Source organism: Bos javanicus, chromosome 4 (genome assembly GCF_032452875.1).
Source record: "Bos javanicus breed banteng chromosome 4, ARS-OSU_banteng_1.0, whole genome shotgun sequence".
Lineage (NCBI taxonomy): Eukaryota > Metazoa > Chordata > Mammalia > Artiodactyla > Bovidae > Bos > Bos javanicus.
The window spans coordinates 48,699,497-48,717,071 of NC_083871.1; the positions used below are offsets into that span (position 1 = coordinate 48,699,497).

General features: G+C 40.1%; 1 protein-coding gene and 1 long non-coding RNA gene across 2 annotated transcripts in view; both read left to right on the top strand.

Moving 5' to 3' along the window:
- The first annotated feature begins 3,446 nt into the window (after window positions 1–3,446).
- Window positions 3,447–17,575, top strand: part of PRKAR2B (protein kinase cAMP-dependent type II regulatory subunit beta) — a 102,566-nt gene continuing 88,437 nt past the window's right edge. The window contains exon 1 of the mRNA XM_061413978.1: window positions 3,447–4,025. Coding sequence (XP_061269962.1) covers window positions 3,719–4,025 — 307 coding nt within the window. The 5' untranslated portion in view covers window positions 3,447–3,718. The remainder of the gene's footprint in view (window positions 4,026–17,575) is intronic.
- On the top strand, window positions 4,164–16,409 carry LOC133246056 (uncharacterized). The gene is made up of 2 exons (XR_009735885.1): window positions 4,164–4,247; window positions 11,021–16,409. It is a non-coding gene; the product is annotated as an uncharacterized LOC133246056 (long non-coding RNA).

A 17,575-nucleotide genomic window follows, 5' to 3' on the forward strand; every position in this document is an offset into this window, starting at 1 on the left:
AACAGAGTTTTTATTATGCTCAAAGATATGTGATGGAGCATCACAGGGCTGGCTTCTTCTGTCATTCTGGCATGACTTCTTTCAGAGCAGTCATGAGCCCACCCAGATTCAAGAGGAGGGGAATTAGGGCTTCAGCTCTCGATGGGGTATGGCAAGGTACACTGCTGAAGAGCACATGAAACAGGTGAGATTTCCGCAGTCAAGTTTGGAACACGCAGTTGGTCACACTACAGGTATGGCCAGTGACCAAGTTCTGGACAAGACGATATAAGAGGAATTGGTGTGTTTAACTTCCTGGAAGTATTCTTAGGGGATGTGTATGTGGTGAGATCCCAAAGAAAGGCAATGCCAAAGAATGCTCAAACTACCGCATAATTGGACTCATCTCACACGCTAGTAAAGTAATGCTCAAAATTCTCCAAGCCAGGCGTCAGCAATATGTGAACCGTGAACTTCCTGATGTTCAAGCTGGTTTTAGAAAAGGCAGAGGAACCAGAGATCAAATTGCCAATATCCGCTGGATCATGGAAAAAGCAAGAGAGTTCCAGAAAAACATCTATTTCTGCTTTCTTGACTATGCCAAAGCCTTTGACTGTGTGGATCACAATAAACTGTGGACAATTCTGAAAGAGATGGGAATACCAGACCACCTGATCTGCCTCTTGAGAAATTTGTATGCAAGTCAGGAAGCAACAGTTAGAACTGGACATGGAACAACAGACTAGTTCCAAATAGGAAAAGGAGTTCGTCAAGGCTGTATATTGTCACCCTGTTTAATTTATATGCAGAGTACATCATGAGAAACGCTGGACTAGAAGAAGCACAAGCTGGTATCAAGATTGCCGGGAGAAATATCAATAAGCTCAGATATGCAGATGACACCACCCTTAGGGCAGAAAGTGAAGAGGAACTCAAAAGCCTCTTGATGAAAGTGAAAGTGGAGAGTGAAAAAGTTGGCTTAAAGCTCAACATTCAGAAAAGGAAGATCATGGCGTCCGGTCCCATCACTTCATGGCAAATAGATGGGGAAACAGTGTTAGACTTTGTTTATCTGGGCTCCAAAATCACTGCAGATGGTGACTGCAGCCATGAAATTAAAAGACGCTTACTCCTTGGAAGCAAAGTTATGACCAACTTAGATAGCATATTCAAAAGCAGAGACATTACTTTGCCAACAAAGGTCCGTCTAGTCAAGGCTATGGTTTTTCCTGTGGTCATGTATGGGTGTGAGAGTTGGACTGTGAAGAAGGCTGAGCGCCGAAGAATTGATGCTTTTGAACTGTGGTGTTGGAGAAGACTCTTGAGAGTCCCTTGGACTGCAAGGAGATCCAACCAGTCCATTCTGAAGGAGATCAGCCCTGGGATTTCTTTGGAAGAAATGATGCTGAAGCTGAAACTCCAGTACTTTGGCCACCTCATGCGAAGAGTTGACTCATTGGAAAAGACTCTGATGCTGGGAGGGATTGGGGGCAAGAGGAGAAGGGGTTGACAGAGGATGAGAGGGCTGGATGGCATCACTGACTCGATGGACGTGAGTCTGAGTGAACTCAGGGAGTTGGTGATGGACAGGGAGGCCTGGCGTGCTGCGATTCATGGGGTTGCAAAGAGTCGGACACGACTGAGCGACTGATCTGATCTGACTGATGTGGTGAGAGGAGAAGTTTCCTTCTCTTTTTTCTTTTCCTCTTGACTGAAATATGGATGAATAGACTGGAGGTAGAGCAGCAATTTGGACAACAAATTGAGGATTACAGAGCAACAAGCTGGAAAGAGGCTGGGTGGCTAATGATCCTAGAACCACCATGGGAGCCCTGAACCGCTGATATTTACATTACAGAGAAATGAACTTCTGTCTTGTTTAAGTTACTGTATTTACCATTTTCTTGTTAATCCTAAAAAAAAAATCATAAATGAAGATAGATGATGCAAACTTGTCTTAAATTACTGGGTCTATAAAGATAACGCTTATATTGTCTATATAATATTTATATGGTTAAAGTTTGACTAATATTGTGGACCATGCAGTGAGGATCATGGTGTTTCATAAAAGCGTACTTTTACTTCTTAAAATGCTTATATGGTCTATATAATATTTATACGGTTAAAGTTTGACTAATACTGTGGACCATGCAGTGAGGATCATGGTGCTTTATAAAAGCGTACTTCTTAAAATGCTTGACTCTCATCATCTGAAGTACCTTATTATATTTAAAAATAAAATTATTATGAGATTAAGAAACACAAAGAAAATAGTCACTCATGGAGTGACTATCAGTGGTATTATAAATAAAGGGTTATTTTCCAAATGTATTTTTATTAAAGGGACTAGTTTGTTACATCTTGATTTCTAGTCTTCGAGGTTTCTGAACCATGTATTTACCTTTTTTGTGTGTGTAGATGGAAATAATAATAGAAATCACAATAACTGAGCTTGCTCTTGAGATATTTTATTTTATAATGATGGTCATGATGAAAAATGAAATATGTTTTAAAACACCATTTAATTGGCAAAAGACATTTTCTAATTCTAAACTGTAAACAGAATAAGCCTTGTTTCAAAGTCAAGGACTTCTTGAAAAGCACATATCTCGGATTCTATTTCTCTTTATATTGAACTACGTATTCCTATTTTTGGGGATATAATTCAAAACCACTCAAAGCATAAGGGAGTGTTTTAAAATAAACAATAACAGTTTAATCAGGCAAAGGTTCTTCTGCTTGAGGGCCATCTCATTGACATTTTATCCTGTTTGAAGGCCATCGACTAACTTCTAAGGGCCTCACAATAAATCGTGCATTTGTCTCAACAAGTAGTAACTGCACCAAGTGGACAATGGGATACTATCAGTGAACCAAAACAATAAAACAGGTTGAGTGGAGAAAGGCTGTGTAACACATGGCGAAAGAAAAAGAAAGGTGTCACAAAAGATGGGGCATTATTTCTTTGTCCAAAAGAACCAGTAGTACCCGACTTTAAACAAAAGACATTACCCGCACGCACGTTAATACTACAATTAGATTCTAGGAGGAAAAGAAAATGACGCTAACAAGGTGGAGGCCCAAGTTTCAGGGCAAATCGCGTGGCACCAGTTCTGCTTGGACTCGGGGTGGTGAAACAGGCGTGGGAATTCGGCCGAGTGGCCCGTCCTCTCCGGGGCGTGCGGACAGGTGGACTACCAGGCGCGCCTGGACCCGAGGGTGACCCGGGGAGTGCCGAGTTGCGGGGTGGGGGGACCCGCCCGGGCCGCGCCCCCTAGGAGAGTGCCCCGCCAGCCTGCTGGCGCCGGCCTGCGTTGCGTCTTCAGCCCCTCAGCTGTGCAAGTGGCGGGTGCTCGGCGCCCGCCGGCAGGGTTGCCATGGTTTCCGTGGGTCACGTGGGGGCGCGCCGGAGCCCCCTCCCGCGTGCAGCGGTGGGGCGGGGGCGGGGCAGCCCGGGCGGGCGGGGGGAGAGGAGCGGCCGCGGCGGGAGCGGGAGGAGCCGGAGATGCTGCCAGCCCTCTCCGGGCCGAGCTCGCTCAGCCGCCGCCGCCGCACGGAGCAGCCGCGCGCCGGGAGCCGCGGGCCGGGCCAGCCTGGCTGCCGGGGCCCAGTGCGCCGCGCTCGCAGCCGGTAGCCCCGCCAGCGCCCGTCTGCGCTTGCTTGGCTGCCGCTGGGCCCGAGGCCGGTTCAGCGAGGGGTCGAGGGCGGTGCCCCGGCGCCCGCCGGCAGGGGAGGCAGGATGAGCATCGAGATCCCAGCGGGACTGACGGAGCTGCTGCAGGGCTTCACCGTGGAGGTCCTGAGGCACCAGCCCGCGGACCTGCTGGAGTTCGCGCTGCAGCACTTCACACGCCTGCAGGAGGAGAACGAGCGCAAAGGCGCCGCGCGCTTCGGCCATGAAGGCAGGACCTGGGGGGACGCGGGCGCCGCCGGCGGGGGCGGCACCCCCAGCAAGGGGGTCAACTTCGCCGAGGAGCCCAGGCACAGCGATTCGGAGAACGGCGAGGAGGAGGAGGAAGAGGCCGCGGATGCAGGGGCATTCAACGGTGAGGACCGGATTCCTCGCGCGGGCCCCCACCCCCGCCGCTCTCCCTAGGTCCTTAGATCCCAGAGCTACGCTCACCCACCTCTCTCCTCCTTCCCTACCTTCCCCTCGCGCCCACCCCCTCAGCATCCATTTCTGTCTCTTCCACTCGCCCACTTTCTTCCTCCGCGCTCTCGTCGTGCCCTCCCCCGCCTTCCCTCCTCGGGAGGTGGGGAGCCGAAAGGTGAGACTTCTCTGCCCACTCGCCCCCCTCTCTTCCTGGGCTCAGAGGCAGAGGCCGGCAGGATTGGAGTGGGCATCTGAGAAACAACTTTCGCTGGGGTTGCATAAATGAAGCTGGCCCATTTGGCATCCTCTTTCAGCCCTTATGTGTATTAGTGGACTGTCCAAAACGAAAAGGCGGAGGGGTGGTCAATCACATTGGCTTCACTCTTGTTAGGACGGCAGATTCACTAAAAGGAGCGTGAAATTGGACTCACAGGGCAGAATAGAATTTATGGTGATGGCTTTGGCATTCTTGGAAACGAGAGTCATCTATTATTTTCCAGTTTACCGATAGCGTGTTGTGTTCTTCTGGGACACACAACAAAGGATCCTGTTTAGCCTGCAACCCGTGGGGTCTTTGGAATGAGGAAACGGGCTAATGGTTTGATTTAAAACAAAATTTGGATGATTTGATGTCTTAAAAAAAAAATGTAGGAAAAACACTGTAGGACGTTCTGAAAGCTTGTTGGTTGTCTTTAGAATGAAAAGCAGTGAGTAATTGTAAGGACTATGCCAGACACTGAAGCTAGAAAGAATGAATGGGAAAGAAAGGGGGGTTTTCTCCAGTAGCTGCTCCGGGCAGGTCCCACCCCTCCCGCTTCTAACCCTCTTTCCCTGACACACGCAGAGGCGCTTACACATTAACAGCCTCCTGCATTTACACAGCATGCCTAAATCCCATCTTTGTGGCATCCCAAGCTAAAATACCCGGGTGTGCAAATGTGCAAGTGCTTTTTCTTTGTGGTGTAAGACAAACGTGCATCCAGCATCACACCAGCTTTTATTTATTTACACTACTCGTGGTTTGTGTGTCCGCAGTACATTTCATGTTTTAAAGTGTCATTTCCTTGTGTACGTTTCTAGGAAGGTGTTTCTTTTCTTTGCAGAATTGTTGAAATGTGTTATAAAATTAAGGTATTTTTAGCTTATCTGAAGCAGTCACAGAAAGCCCTAGGAATTAATGCTCTCTGAAGATAAAATGGAAGATTGTTACTTTAAAAATTTTGATTTTGGACTTTGTAATGTTCCCAGGGGTAGGATAATCATAGTCTTCATTTTGCACAAAAACTTAATCTAATGCTTTTCTTACTAGAAATGGCATGAGAAGGAAAGAGTGCACATTTTAAGTAGATGGGCAGGAGAAGCCACTGATGAATGACACAAAGGAACATCTAATACCTCTTTAATGCTTGAGACACACATCCACACACGAGTACATCCACATGCATATGGACACACACAAAGAAAACCAAAAGGACTAATTTCCCAGATTGGAGAAACGAAAGACTAAGGGACTTGCTAAACAGCCTATATTTGTTCAGTGCGATATATTGTTTGTATAACTTGTGTAATGTTTTGAAGTACTTTGCATTTATGATTTTGTTTTCTCTTTAAAACAATGTAGATTGTACACAGAACAGATTTCATTTCCATTTAGCAATGAAGAAATAAGCCATTACCTTCTGAGTAGTAGGGATCATTTACTATGGTTTTATAGTCTCCAAAGCACTTTTATTGTAAAAACTACTCTGTCAGTTTTACTATATACTAGTTAACCAATTGCCCAATTTATTCCCCATTACTATGGGGAATAAACCATATACTATGGTTTTATAGTCTCCAAAGCACTTTTATTGTAAAAACTACTCTGTCAGTTTTACTATATACTAGTTAACCAATTGCCCAATTTATTCCTCATTCCTACCCCCCCCCACAGCCCCCCAAGACTTTTATGACTGTAACCAGTTTGGTCATTATCCAGTGCACACATATGTGTCTATGTATAACAGAAACTTTGGCAGTGGTGCTTCCCTTTCCATTTTCCTTTAGGCGCAGTGAAAAAATACATATTTAGAGTAGTTTCTATTCTAATCATTTCTCAATTTTTTAAAAGTAATTTGTGTTGAGACCCCCAATTTAAAGAGAATTCTAGACTACCGAGGGGTTGGCAAACTTTTTTTGTAGAGGGTCAGAGAGTAAATACTTCAGGCTTTGTGAACAATGTATGGTCTCCATCTCATATTCCTCTTTTTTCTTTTTTAAACAGTCCTTTAAACATGTATTCCCTCTGTACAAAACTGGCCACAGACCAAGGCCATAGTCTGTCAACCCTTGGACAAAGGAGGAAAAAGTCAAAATAATACTCTTGGGGAGAGGGAGGGAAACAACGGGAATGAGCCTATCAGTTTAATTCCTAAGTCTAAAAAAGTGCTGAAATATATAAAAAAAACACCTAATACTGGGTAATCCTTGTGACATAGTAAAAAATAAGAAAAGTACTAAAGAATGGGGAAAGTACTAGAAGACAAGTCTTAATTTACTAAAACATAGCACAAGATGAAAAGGATAAGTCATTCTTAAATTTTAGTATATCTCTCAAGGAAGTTTGATTCTGAAATGAGTATTACCTGGTACTATGCTTTTGGAGCTTTTTTGAATAGGTTGGGGTGGACTTGGAATCTTTTTTTAACAGATGATATCTACTGTTCCCTGATCCTTCTTTGAGAAAGATTGGTCAACAGATAATGATAATAATGATGATTATAATACCACTTTCTCTTATTAACAGTTAAAAAATAGCTGCCATTTATTGAGATTGTGTGCTAGGCACTATCTAAATGCCTGGATCCATTATCCCAGCTTTATAAGAAAGATGAGACTGACAGTCGTTCAGTGTTTCACAGCTGGTAGGCTGCAGAGGTTGTAAGAGCGGTGGGCCTGGCACCATGCCTGTGCTCTTAAGTCCCGGCTTTTATCTCTGGGAAGGGGGTGGGCCTGGCATCCCTTGAGCATCCCTTTTATGTCAAGCTCTGCTTGAGGCCCTTAATATGTTTTGTCTGTAAGGTTTAGAAAAATAAACTTGTCCAAGGTCACACACAGGACTAGTGAGGAATAGAGCCTGGTTTCTTACTCACATCTGTCTGACCTAAGATCATCAGAGGTCTCTCCCTTAATGAAATTTGTCCAGCTGGCTGAATCAGAGGTCAGGTGTTCCTGCTTTTTTTTTTTTTCAGTAATGGTGATGAATTTGCATTGATTAATTCATACCTACTGTCACAAATTCCTTAGGACAAGTGATAGTATTTGTGAGAGGTTGTTCAGAATGGCAAGTTTTTGACCATGAAACTGGTTGCCATTGACTTCCCCAGAGAGATCAAGCATGTGTGACCTTGAACTCATAGTGTGGTAGTTGAATCAAGCAAGTGAACCAGCATTTGGGACCTTGGCCAAAAGTCTGATGGGTGAAGGTGGTCTTTACTTCTCTCTTCCCTTTCCAAAGGATTCTTCCTCTGCTGATTGCTTTCTTGTTCCCTTCCTATTCTTTTCTAAGTTGATCACTTCTGATGTTTACTTCCAGCTTGCTGTCAATTCTTGTTAAAAGGGCAACCTTTAGGTGTTAGAATGATAGTGGCATATTGTGATTCCCTTTCTGGGAACTCTTAAAGTCCTGGAAAAAGCAATCATTGAGACTGCCTCCCTCTTCCCTGTCCTACAGAAATCAAATGAAACTTGACCTGTCTCTTCTGCAAGGGCCATGTCCCCAGGCTTGGAATTATTAGGAGGGTTGCAATAAGCCAAAGTTGGATCAGTACCAATTTGGAGTGAAATCTGTGGCAATTAATACAGGCATCATTGGGAGATTTTGTGTTGCTCAATTATTTCTTAAGTGAAATAACTCAGATTACAAAATGAAGTAAATGGCAAGTGCTGCTCAGTCGTGTCCAGCTCTTTGCGACCCCATGGACTATAGCCCGCCAGGCTCCTCTGTCCATGGAATTATCGCAACAGGAAAGCTGGAGTGGGTTACCATTTCCATCTCCAAAATTGACAAGTAATTGGAAACAAATTATACAAGGGCCCATGAGGAATCAAACTAGAAGAAAAATAGACTGATGTAAAATATGGAAGAACTAATATACTAAATTATGGAAGGCAAAGATTTCAAGGTCAGGTTAATTTACAGGGCAAAACTATAGAACCATGGCTTATAAGCTTGGATGTCAAAGGTATATAAATAGAAATTTAGCATGTAAAATCTGTGACTTAATCCTCTTAACTCTGATTTACATAAAATCTTTTAGAACTTTATCTTTATCTACCTTTACATTTTTACAATTTTAGGGGATTGTGTAGAGTTTACCCGAGATCTTGAAAATTATGCAAAATATTGGAAAATTGGAGCTTATGGTGAGAGATTAAGGGAACAAAGGTACGTAGCATGAGAGGAAATGGTTGAAAGAGCTGAGAAGAGCATGCATGTGTCTGAAATTTTTTCTTAAGAGGATTAAGAACAAATGTTCTTCATCTCTATTAAATACAGAATTGGAAGAGCTAAGCTTCATTGTAACTTGAAGAATAAAAGTCAGAAATTCATCTGCCTGGAATGACGTGTGTGGTCTTCCTAAAAAATGAGATGACAAACAATGAGGGTAGTAGATTTACTTCCTAAGAATCTGCTGTGAAAAAGTTCTTAACCTTGTTCATATCGGAAGTAAAAAAACATGTTGATATTCATGGCCTAACTGACAGTAGGAAATTGTAGAGAGGAATTAGAGCTTTAAAGGAGAGTTGCTTTGGTTGATTTTTTAGGCTCATTTGTGTGAGCCCTTTTTTAAGAACTTGCTCTGTGGAGGGCTCCTGGAGACTGTTGTGAGACAAAGCAGCCAATCCTTAGTCTCCTACTTCATGTAGCCTTTAGCATACAGCTAAAGAAAGAAATTTATTTTAGTGATGGTACTTGTGCAATGGACTGAAAGTTAAAATATCTTTTAGTATATAATCAACCTCTTAAATCCATTTAATCAGTTTGAAAAGCATTCATGGAAGTTGATTTTGGAGGGTTAACTTGCAACTTAGACAATGTCTATTTTTTTTTTAATGGATAAAATGCTGTGCTCAGCCTGTTGACATGTCATAATAATGGTACTTGCTTTGTGAAGTTTTAATGAGGATAAATGGAGTAATATTTGCAAGGCCCTTAGGATACTGCACCCAACAAGCATAGGTTACCTATTAAACAAATAATCTTATTTATAAGAGGTCTTCCAGAAGTATTTTCTTCACAATGAGGCTTTCATTGTGTTTGGTGGAGATGAATCTAATGTTTGCACTTTTTTACACAGATGAAATAGGAAATGAGCTTGCTGGGCAGTTTCTCTTAGGATTTAATGTGAAGTTATGTTGCTGCTGCTGCTGCTGCTAAGTCGCTTCAGTCATGTCCAGTAATAAAACCCACATCCTTTCAACTCATAATTTGTAGCTAAGCACTCTAGGATTTTGTAGTTAATGAGACTTTTCTGGTCTTTGGCTATTGGAAATTTATATAGTAGTTTTAAATCCTCCTCCTGAAATGGATTACATCATTCATGACAATGGCTGAAATGTTGAAGCCATTATTTTAGTTAGGAGCTTAAAACAACATTAGAGAAGATTTTAAAAAAATATTTTGCGTTAGAGATGGCAATTATGATTTTTCAAAGAACAGTTAAAAACATTATTCATTTTAATAGTAGCATTAAATGGATTAGTTTAGGGATTGAAACTGGGAAATCAAAGGACTTTGGGTGTCCTTTCTCAAACTTTTATCCATCTATTACTTTAGACTTGGGAAAAGGGAGGGAGGGGGGAGAGGAGGGATGGGAAAAGAGAGAGGAGGAGGGAGAGGAGTGAAATCAGTTGCAACTTGTGAAGGGTTCTTTGAGAAACTGATACCTTTTCTTAAGCAGTGGCACAGAATAAAAAGCATCTCAACAAAAACTGAAGCATTGGATGCTTTCATATGTTTACTTACCCTATCTTAAAGATCAAACTGTAGCTATTATTTAACTTAAGACTGTTACAAGCTTTCCATTTGAAGGCATGTAAGCTTTCCATTTGAGTTTGTACATAAAGTGATATATTGTATCTGGGTGGGACAGAGTAAATATTTAGTGATTATTCATTGTTGCAAATCTCATTCCCTGGATTCCAGTAAATTTCCAGCTGTCAAAGTTATGTCCATAGCTGTGTCAAAAAAAAAAAAAAATGTGTATCTTTTTCAACCATGTGGATACTAACAAAAGATCTTTGAAATTGTCAAGGAGGAATTTATTTGTGATCCCTTAAAAAGAGAGATCTTAATGAGAGCAGTAGGAATAGAGAAAGCCTATGGTGGAAATAGGGGTTGATGGAATATTTGAGGTAAGGGGTTGACAAAGGTGTTTGAGTTGACTGACCTTGGGGTCTGCCTTAGCAGTGCTCAGAGTCACAGAGTAAAGGGGCTGAGACCTGGGACAGCCCATGAGGAGAAAGAACATGTGTTAAGTTGAGAGGTAGGATCCTCTGCTCATTCACCCACTGCAGACATATTTATTGAGAACCAACTCCTTTTTTTCTTAAGAAAAAAGAAGTAATTATTCTTTTAAGTTTACTGTCTCTAGACTCCTTAAGAGACAATCCTTTTGTCACAGACTGTTTCATAGATAGAATATGTTGTCTATAACATTTAGCAGATGGAGCTGCTGAGAGCCAGGGACGTTCCTTGCCCAGATTTAGTCCGTTTTGGTCTTTTTGTTCATAGAATTATCACTTAACATTTTGTGTGCTATTGATATTAACTTACATACTATAAATCCTCCCTGTCTTCCATCAGGGTGATAGATAAGGTCTAAAAGGCCAGGCTAACAAGAAGTACTTTTGTACTTTTCTCTTCAGAGTCACCATTTTTTTTTCTCTTTGATTTTTTCATTGCAGTGAAATTTAATATTAGATTTTATTTGTGTGTCAATTGCTTAAGAAGAGGCAATGGAAAAGAAAAAAGAGTGCAGTGACTTTTCTGAGTTGGGTGAGTTGTTGTCATCGTGTTCTTGGTCCTGTTCTTATTGTCCTTCCAGCCTTATCCTTACCATTTAGTTGTGATTGAGATGGTCGTGGTTGCAAAACCCCATACAAAAACTTCACTGTGATACTGATTATTATCTTTATTTTATGGGAGCAAGTTTTTGTGTTTCGGAAATTCAAAATGACTCAGACTGTTCCATTATGTAATTATTTTGTGGAAAGAATTTGAGCTCAAATTTTCAGGTCATGGCTTACATGAAAACAACAATCTAAAAAAATCAGAAATATAAACACAGTTGGTGTAACATTTATAAATGTTTCAGCAATAGGCTTTGCCATGTGTAGCTTAGTATGTTTGGAAGCTAAAAAAAAAAATCATTCCAGTTGCTGCTGTTTAAAAATGTTCTGTATTTAAAAAAAAAGACAAAAGGTCAAAATATAAACACATGTTCCACATAAAAGTGAAGCCAAAAAGATATACTGTATACAGTGATTCCGGTATCCGTTTGGCTGGGGACTGACACTATTTAATTTACATTAGCTGTTCCAAGATAGAATAGTTCATGGGAGTTTTACTGAGGGGAATTTTTTTTTTTTTGGATAAAAAAGAAGGAAAAACTTCCATTTGTTTGAATATGTTAGACTAAAAAAGCATCTTTCCAAAGGTTCTTAATTAAAACATGACTCAGCTGTTTCATTTCAGTTGCTGTAGAAAGCTAATGTCTGTTAAATGATATTCTTTTTATTTAATCATTGTTAACATTTTTGGCTACTTAACTGCCAGGCCCTGAATAAGACATACATATCATTCAGCCCTCCCCCGAGTGAGTGGTAGAGTCAGGATTCGAATCTGACAGTCTTAAGTTCAAAGCCCATCTGCTTGACCACACACTTCAGTGTTAGTAACTCTTACAGCAATAACATGGCTGAAAAGAACCACGTATCAAAAACTAAGCCACCTACTTTCCCCTCTAAACATTTAGTCTAGCTCAGCATTGATCCGTCCCTTTTACAATTTGCTTTTGCTCTCTGTTCTATCCGGATTAGCACTTGGTATACTTTTCTTACATAAGCTTTATTTTATTTTGGTATGCTCTGCAGCTTGTGAGATCTTAGTCCCTCAACCAGGAATCAAACCTCGGTGTTCAGCAGTGAAAGCGCGAAGTCCTATCCACTGGACCATCGGGGAAGCCCCAGTACTTGGTGGACTTTCCAAAATCAATAAAATATTTATTTTTAGAAATGAACACCTCATATACTGAGCTGTTTAATTATCAACTGTTTTTGATTATGTATCCTCATTAGCAAAATTGCTAATGAGGGAACATGATGAGTATACACATCCCAAGAATGTCTTTATAAATTTGTGCATGTACCAGTATATTAACTTACTATGTATATGAGAAAGCGTTGTGGTTGTTGTTCTTGTTGACTCTTTTGCAACCCCGTGGACTTTAGCTCACCAAGCTTCTCTGTCCATGGGATTTCCTAGGCAGGATAACTGGAGTAGGTTTCCGTTTCCTTTTCCAGAGGATCTTGCGAGCCCAGGGATCGAACCTGTGTCTTCTGCATTGTAGGTAGATTCTTTACCACTGAGCCATCAGGGGAGTCCCATGAGAAAGGATTCTACAATATAAATTTTGAAAGGGACAAGTAAGAAGTCATTGTAAACAAGTTCTAATTTTTTCCTACACCCTTAAAGAATGCCTTATACTCTGCCTTGGGGTGCATGACCCCATTTGGGGGAGCACAATCCTAACAATTCAACTAAACTGATACTCTATTAATATATAAGCTGGCTGTAATAAACTTTGGCTTCCTTTTTTAAGCTCCTGAATTATAGGGTCCTAGTGTGTTTGTGTTTGTCTTTTTAAATAGAGATTCATTAGGTAAGCTAATTGTTTAACTCAACCGAAGTTCGGCAGAATAAAGAGGAAAATTCTATCTTATAAGGAGGAAATAAAATCATACTACATGACAGATAAGATCCAGGCTTTTTCTTTTAAATTTGTATTCCTATCTGTACCTTGAATTCTACCTAGATTATAGAGTACTAAGGTTCTTGGTACACATTTTGGGGATGTGACAAACAGAATCATACCATGTTATAGGTGTTTAGTTAAGAATCACTAAGTCATGGAAATGCTGTCTGAATTAGAAGAAAATTTAAAGTTTAAAATATTTTAAAAGGTTAGGACCAGGCAATACTGTAAGGAGAAAAAAGTTTAAAATAGTTTAAAAGAAATGCAGTTACTTAGGGTATACTGGTAAAGAACCTGTTTGCGGAGATGCAGGAGACATGGGTGCGATCCCTGGGTCAGGAAGATGTCCTGGAGGAGCCCCTGGCAACCCACTCCAGTATTCTTACCTGGAGAATCCCATGGACAGAAGAGCCTGGCAGGCTACAGTCCATAGGGTCACAAAGAGTCGGACATGACTGAAGCTACTTAGCATGCACGCACGCACAGGGTATCTCAGGAAAGCAGTCTCTGGAGAGGACCGTTGTTTAGAAGGGAGACTCTTCACTGTCTCCCTTTTTGTAACTTGAAAAAAAGCTTATCATATACTTGTATTACCTATTAAGTACATTTTAAGTGAAAAAAGGCATGAAAGAAAGTCTCTTCATTTGTAAGCAGTCCTTGAGTAGTAGATAAAACACTGTAGAGGCATATAGTGTGGTTCAAAATTGATGCAGTCAAATATTCTTGCCTGAACTATTCTCTTGGTTATAGGTACCCAGTCCTCTTTCCTTAGCTTTCTGCCAAATCTGTTTTTCTCCAAAGGTTAGTTTCATTTCACCCTTCCAAAAGATGCTTACAAAATTCTCTGGTTGACATGAAAGGTGTCAGAATGGCAGGAAGAAAGCTTGGTGGCTGTCAGATGTGCCTGGCACAGGCAGGCAGGGATATGCAGTAATAAGCTCCCTGCCTTCTAGACTTTCCTGTGTGCATCTCGCTTTGCTCACATTAGGTGGCCAAATACATTTTAATTAACCTCAAGTTGAATACTGAATGTCTAATAATAGTAAATGTCTGTAAGCGTATATTTCTGAAGTGATTGAAACCTTCTTGGGCATGTGAATGTTAAAAATAGCCTCAGATAATCTTTCATATTTTAAACATTTTAAAGTGTTTCCATGAAATGTAAAAGCCTTTACTAGTCTTCGGTTTCATAGGTTTAGACTTCATTATATTAAACAAAATAAGGCGGCATTATATTTTGGCTGGTATTTGATCATTTTGCAAAATGCAACACAAGCATACAGGCTTGTCTTGCAGCTGAGAATTACATATACTCACTGAGTAGACGTTCTGATCTCTCCTTCTGCTTCTGTGAGCCCTGTGTTACATCTCAAATGCATCTGTTGCCCTGAACCTGCTTTGTCCTTTTTTCTCTCCATCTTGCCTCGTTCCTAACCACCTTGAAAGACGCTGCCTTCTTCCCTTTATTACGAGAATCCTGCTCACCCCCCAGGGCTGACTTGCTCTTTAGAGCCCTCCAGTTTTAACTGTAGTTCCAGCACAGACCTCCCCTCTCCTTAAGATTCAATGAATCTACCTGCTTACCAGCCACCTCTGCTTGCATAGTCTTCAAGCAACTCAAATAATTTTGCCCTAAACTGAATGTGTTACCGTCATCTACCTCAATTATTATTCCTTCCACTTTTCCCCTCCACTAATTTGATAAACATGGTCAGTAGAGCCCCTTTCCTCTGCCTTATACTTCTTAAGTCTGGTAGTTTATGGAAAACAGATTGCTTTTAGTGCTGAAAATTTTTAAAGTAATGCTGAAAAATCAGAAACAGTGAAAACTTAAAAAAAAATATACCCTTGTTTGGCATAAGCTCTGGGTTTGAATCTTGATTCTGCCATTTATAACTTTTGGAACCTTGAGCAAGTTACTTTACCATCTACGCCTCAGTTTCCTCATCTGTGAAATGGGAATTATGACAGTACTTACCTCAGAGGGTTAAATGAGTTAACAGTGTCTGACATATACTAGCCTTATATATGGATTTGTTAAAAAATAAGAAAAGGAAGGAAGGAAGGAAAGGCAAGTTTTAGAAGTCAGAACATGACAGTTTTTAAAAATAAAGTTTGAACACAGCTCACCCTGGTGCTCTGTGATGACCTAGGTGGGTAGGATGGGGATGTGGAAGGGAGGCCCAAGAGGGAGGGGATATATGTACACTTACGGCTGATTCATTTTTGTACAGCAGAAACCAACACAACATTGTAAAGCAGTTATCCTTCAATTAAAAATAAATTTAAAAAAATGAAACTTGATTGAGACTGTAAGACACTGGAGATTACTTTCAAGTCAGCATAGTAATGGTACTTAAAGAAAAAGTTATTAATGAAAAGTATAAAACTAAAGTTTTTAGATCTTTCAGCCAAGTGTTTCAAACTTTAAAACCCCTTGCTCTTTTAAATCTCAAGTCCTCCTTTAATTCTATTTGAAATGCAAGGTAAATAGTCTGACTTGAAAAAAAAATAAGGGAAAAAAGGCAAAGCTCTGCTTTGTTTTCACACCATCTTCTTCCTTGACAATCAGTGTTTAACTGGTAGAATAAATAAATTTGTGTGTGTAAAATCTCCCAGTTTATGGTTTTAGTCAAGTTTTAATAAGTCATTTTAAAACAACTTGGGAAAGAGTAGGTAAGGGTATTGATAATAGGTACTTTATTTAAGTGAGGCAGATGCTTATAGTAAAAACATGAACGTGTGCCTGAAATAGAAATTGGGAAAATTGGTTGCATTAAATTGACAGCTTGTTTCCATTTCCTTATGTCATAATATTTATGAAAGAAAGCTTATGGTGGGACAAACTTTTGTACCTAAGTTTTATGTTAGAATGATTTTATTCTGAAAACCCATCATTCTGTACTTGCTCCACTACAAATTACTGTCTTAATAGATTTTTAGAAAGAAAAAGACAGTTCTTTTGGATCTTTGTTTTTACATGGAGTTTTTCACAGGTCTTTGATATCTTATTTGACTGTCATTAACAACAGTTTGGAGAAGGCAATGGCACCCCACTCCAGTACTCTTGCCTGGAAAATCCTATGGATGGAGGAGCCTGGTAGGCTGCAGTCCATGGGGTCACTAAGAGTCGGACACGACTGAACGACTTCACTTTCACTTTTCACTTTCATGCATTGGAGAAGGAAATGGCAACCTACTCCAGTGTTCTTGCCTGGAGAATCCCAGGGATGGGGGAGCCTGGTGGGCTGCCGTCTATGGGGTCGCACAGAGTCGGACACGACTGAAGCGACTTAGCAGCAGCAGCAGCAGCAACAACAGTTTATCAACTAAGCAATATTAGGATCTTTGATTCCTAATAGTTCCTTAAAAAGAATTCAAAAGATATTTTAGTGTTCAAATTTTAAGAAAAACTCATTTGTGAAAGGATATTTTGTGAAATATATTTAGGAGCATATTTAGCATTGAAAGAGTACAAAGCTTCAGTTATTGAAAGAGTACAAAGCTTCAGTTATGCAAGGTGAATGAGTTCTGGGAATCTAAGTATATAGCAAGGTGACAGTTACCAGTACTGTACTGGATGCTTGAAATTGGCTGAGAAAATTGATCTTAATTAAAATCTTCACACATACAGAATGGTGACTATATAGAGGTGATAGTTAAATTGTTTAGCTTCATTGTGGTGATTTTTTTTTTACAGTGTATACATATGCCAAAATATCAAGTTTCATGCCTTACATATATTGTTTTTATATGTCAAAGGTAACAAAGTAAAAAAAATGCAGTGTAAACTAATCTGGTTGGACTGAGAGTATTGAGAGATTTTTATGTACCGAGAGATTTTTATCTCCAAAACCAAGTAGAGGAGAAATTTTTTTTCTCTCTCTTCTCTTTCTTTCTCTTTCTTATAATTATGAGGTGTTTCCAATATACAAAAATGAATACTCATAAAAACTATCCCCTGTCTCTAACAGATTCTAACATCTTAACCCTTCAGGTTTTTTTTTTTCTTTTAAGAAAATAATTATACATACAGTAGTTTTCTTGTGTGTCCCTCTCTTACCCATTCTCTTAACTTCCTTCTCCATAGATAACCACCACTATGATGAATTTGGTGTCTTTATTTCCTATTTTTGTTTCTGTACTGTTACTACAAAGGCATCTATTTATAGATTAGGAATAATGCTATTTTGCATATATTCCAAGTTTGTATAATTGTACCACTTATAAAAGTTTCATTTATGTAAATTATCATCCTTCAGCTTGTTTTTGAGAACAGTGTTTGAGATATTACATTGATTCATGTAGCCCTTGTTTACTTCTTTTAAACTGTTAGTATACCCTTATGTAAATAGACAGTTTATCCGTTCTTCGATAAATATTTTGCTTGTTTCTAATTATTTGTTATTACAGTGCTCTGATGAGCATGATGTGTGTGTGCATGTATGTGTATTATGCAAATGTACTCGAGTTTATTAAAGTGTGG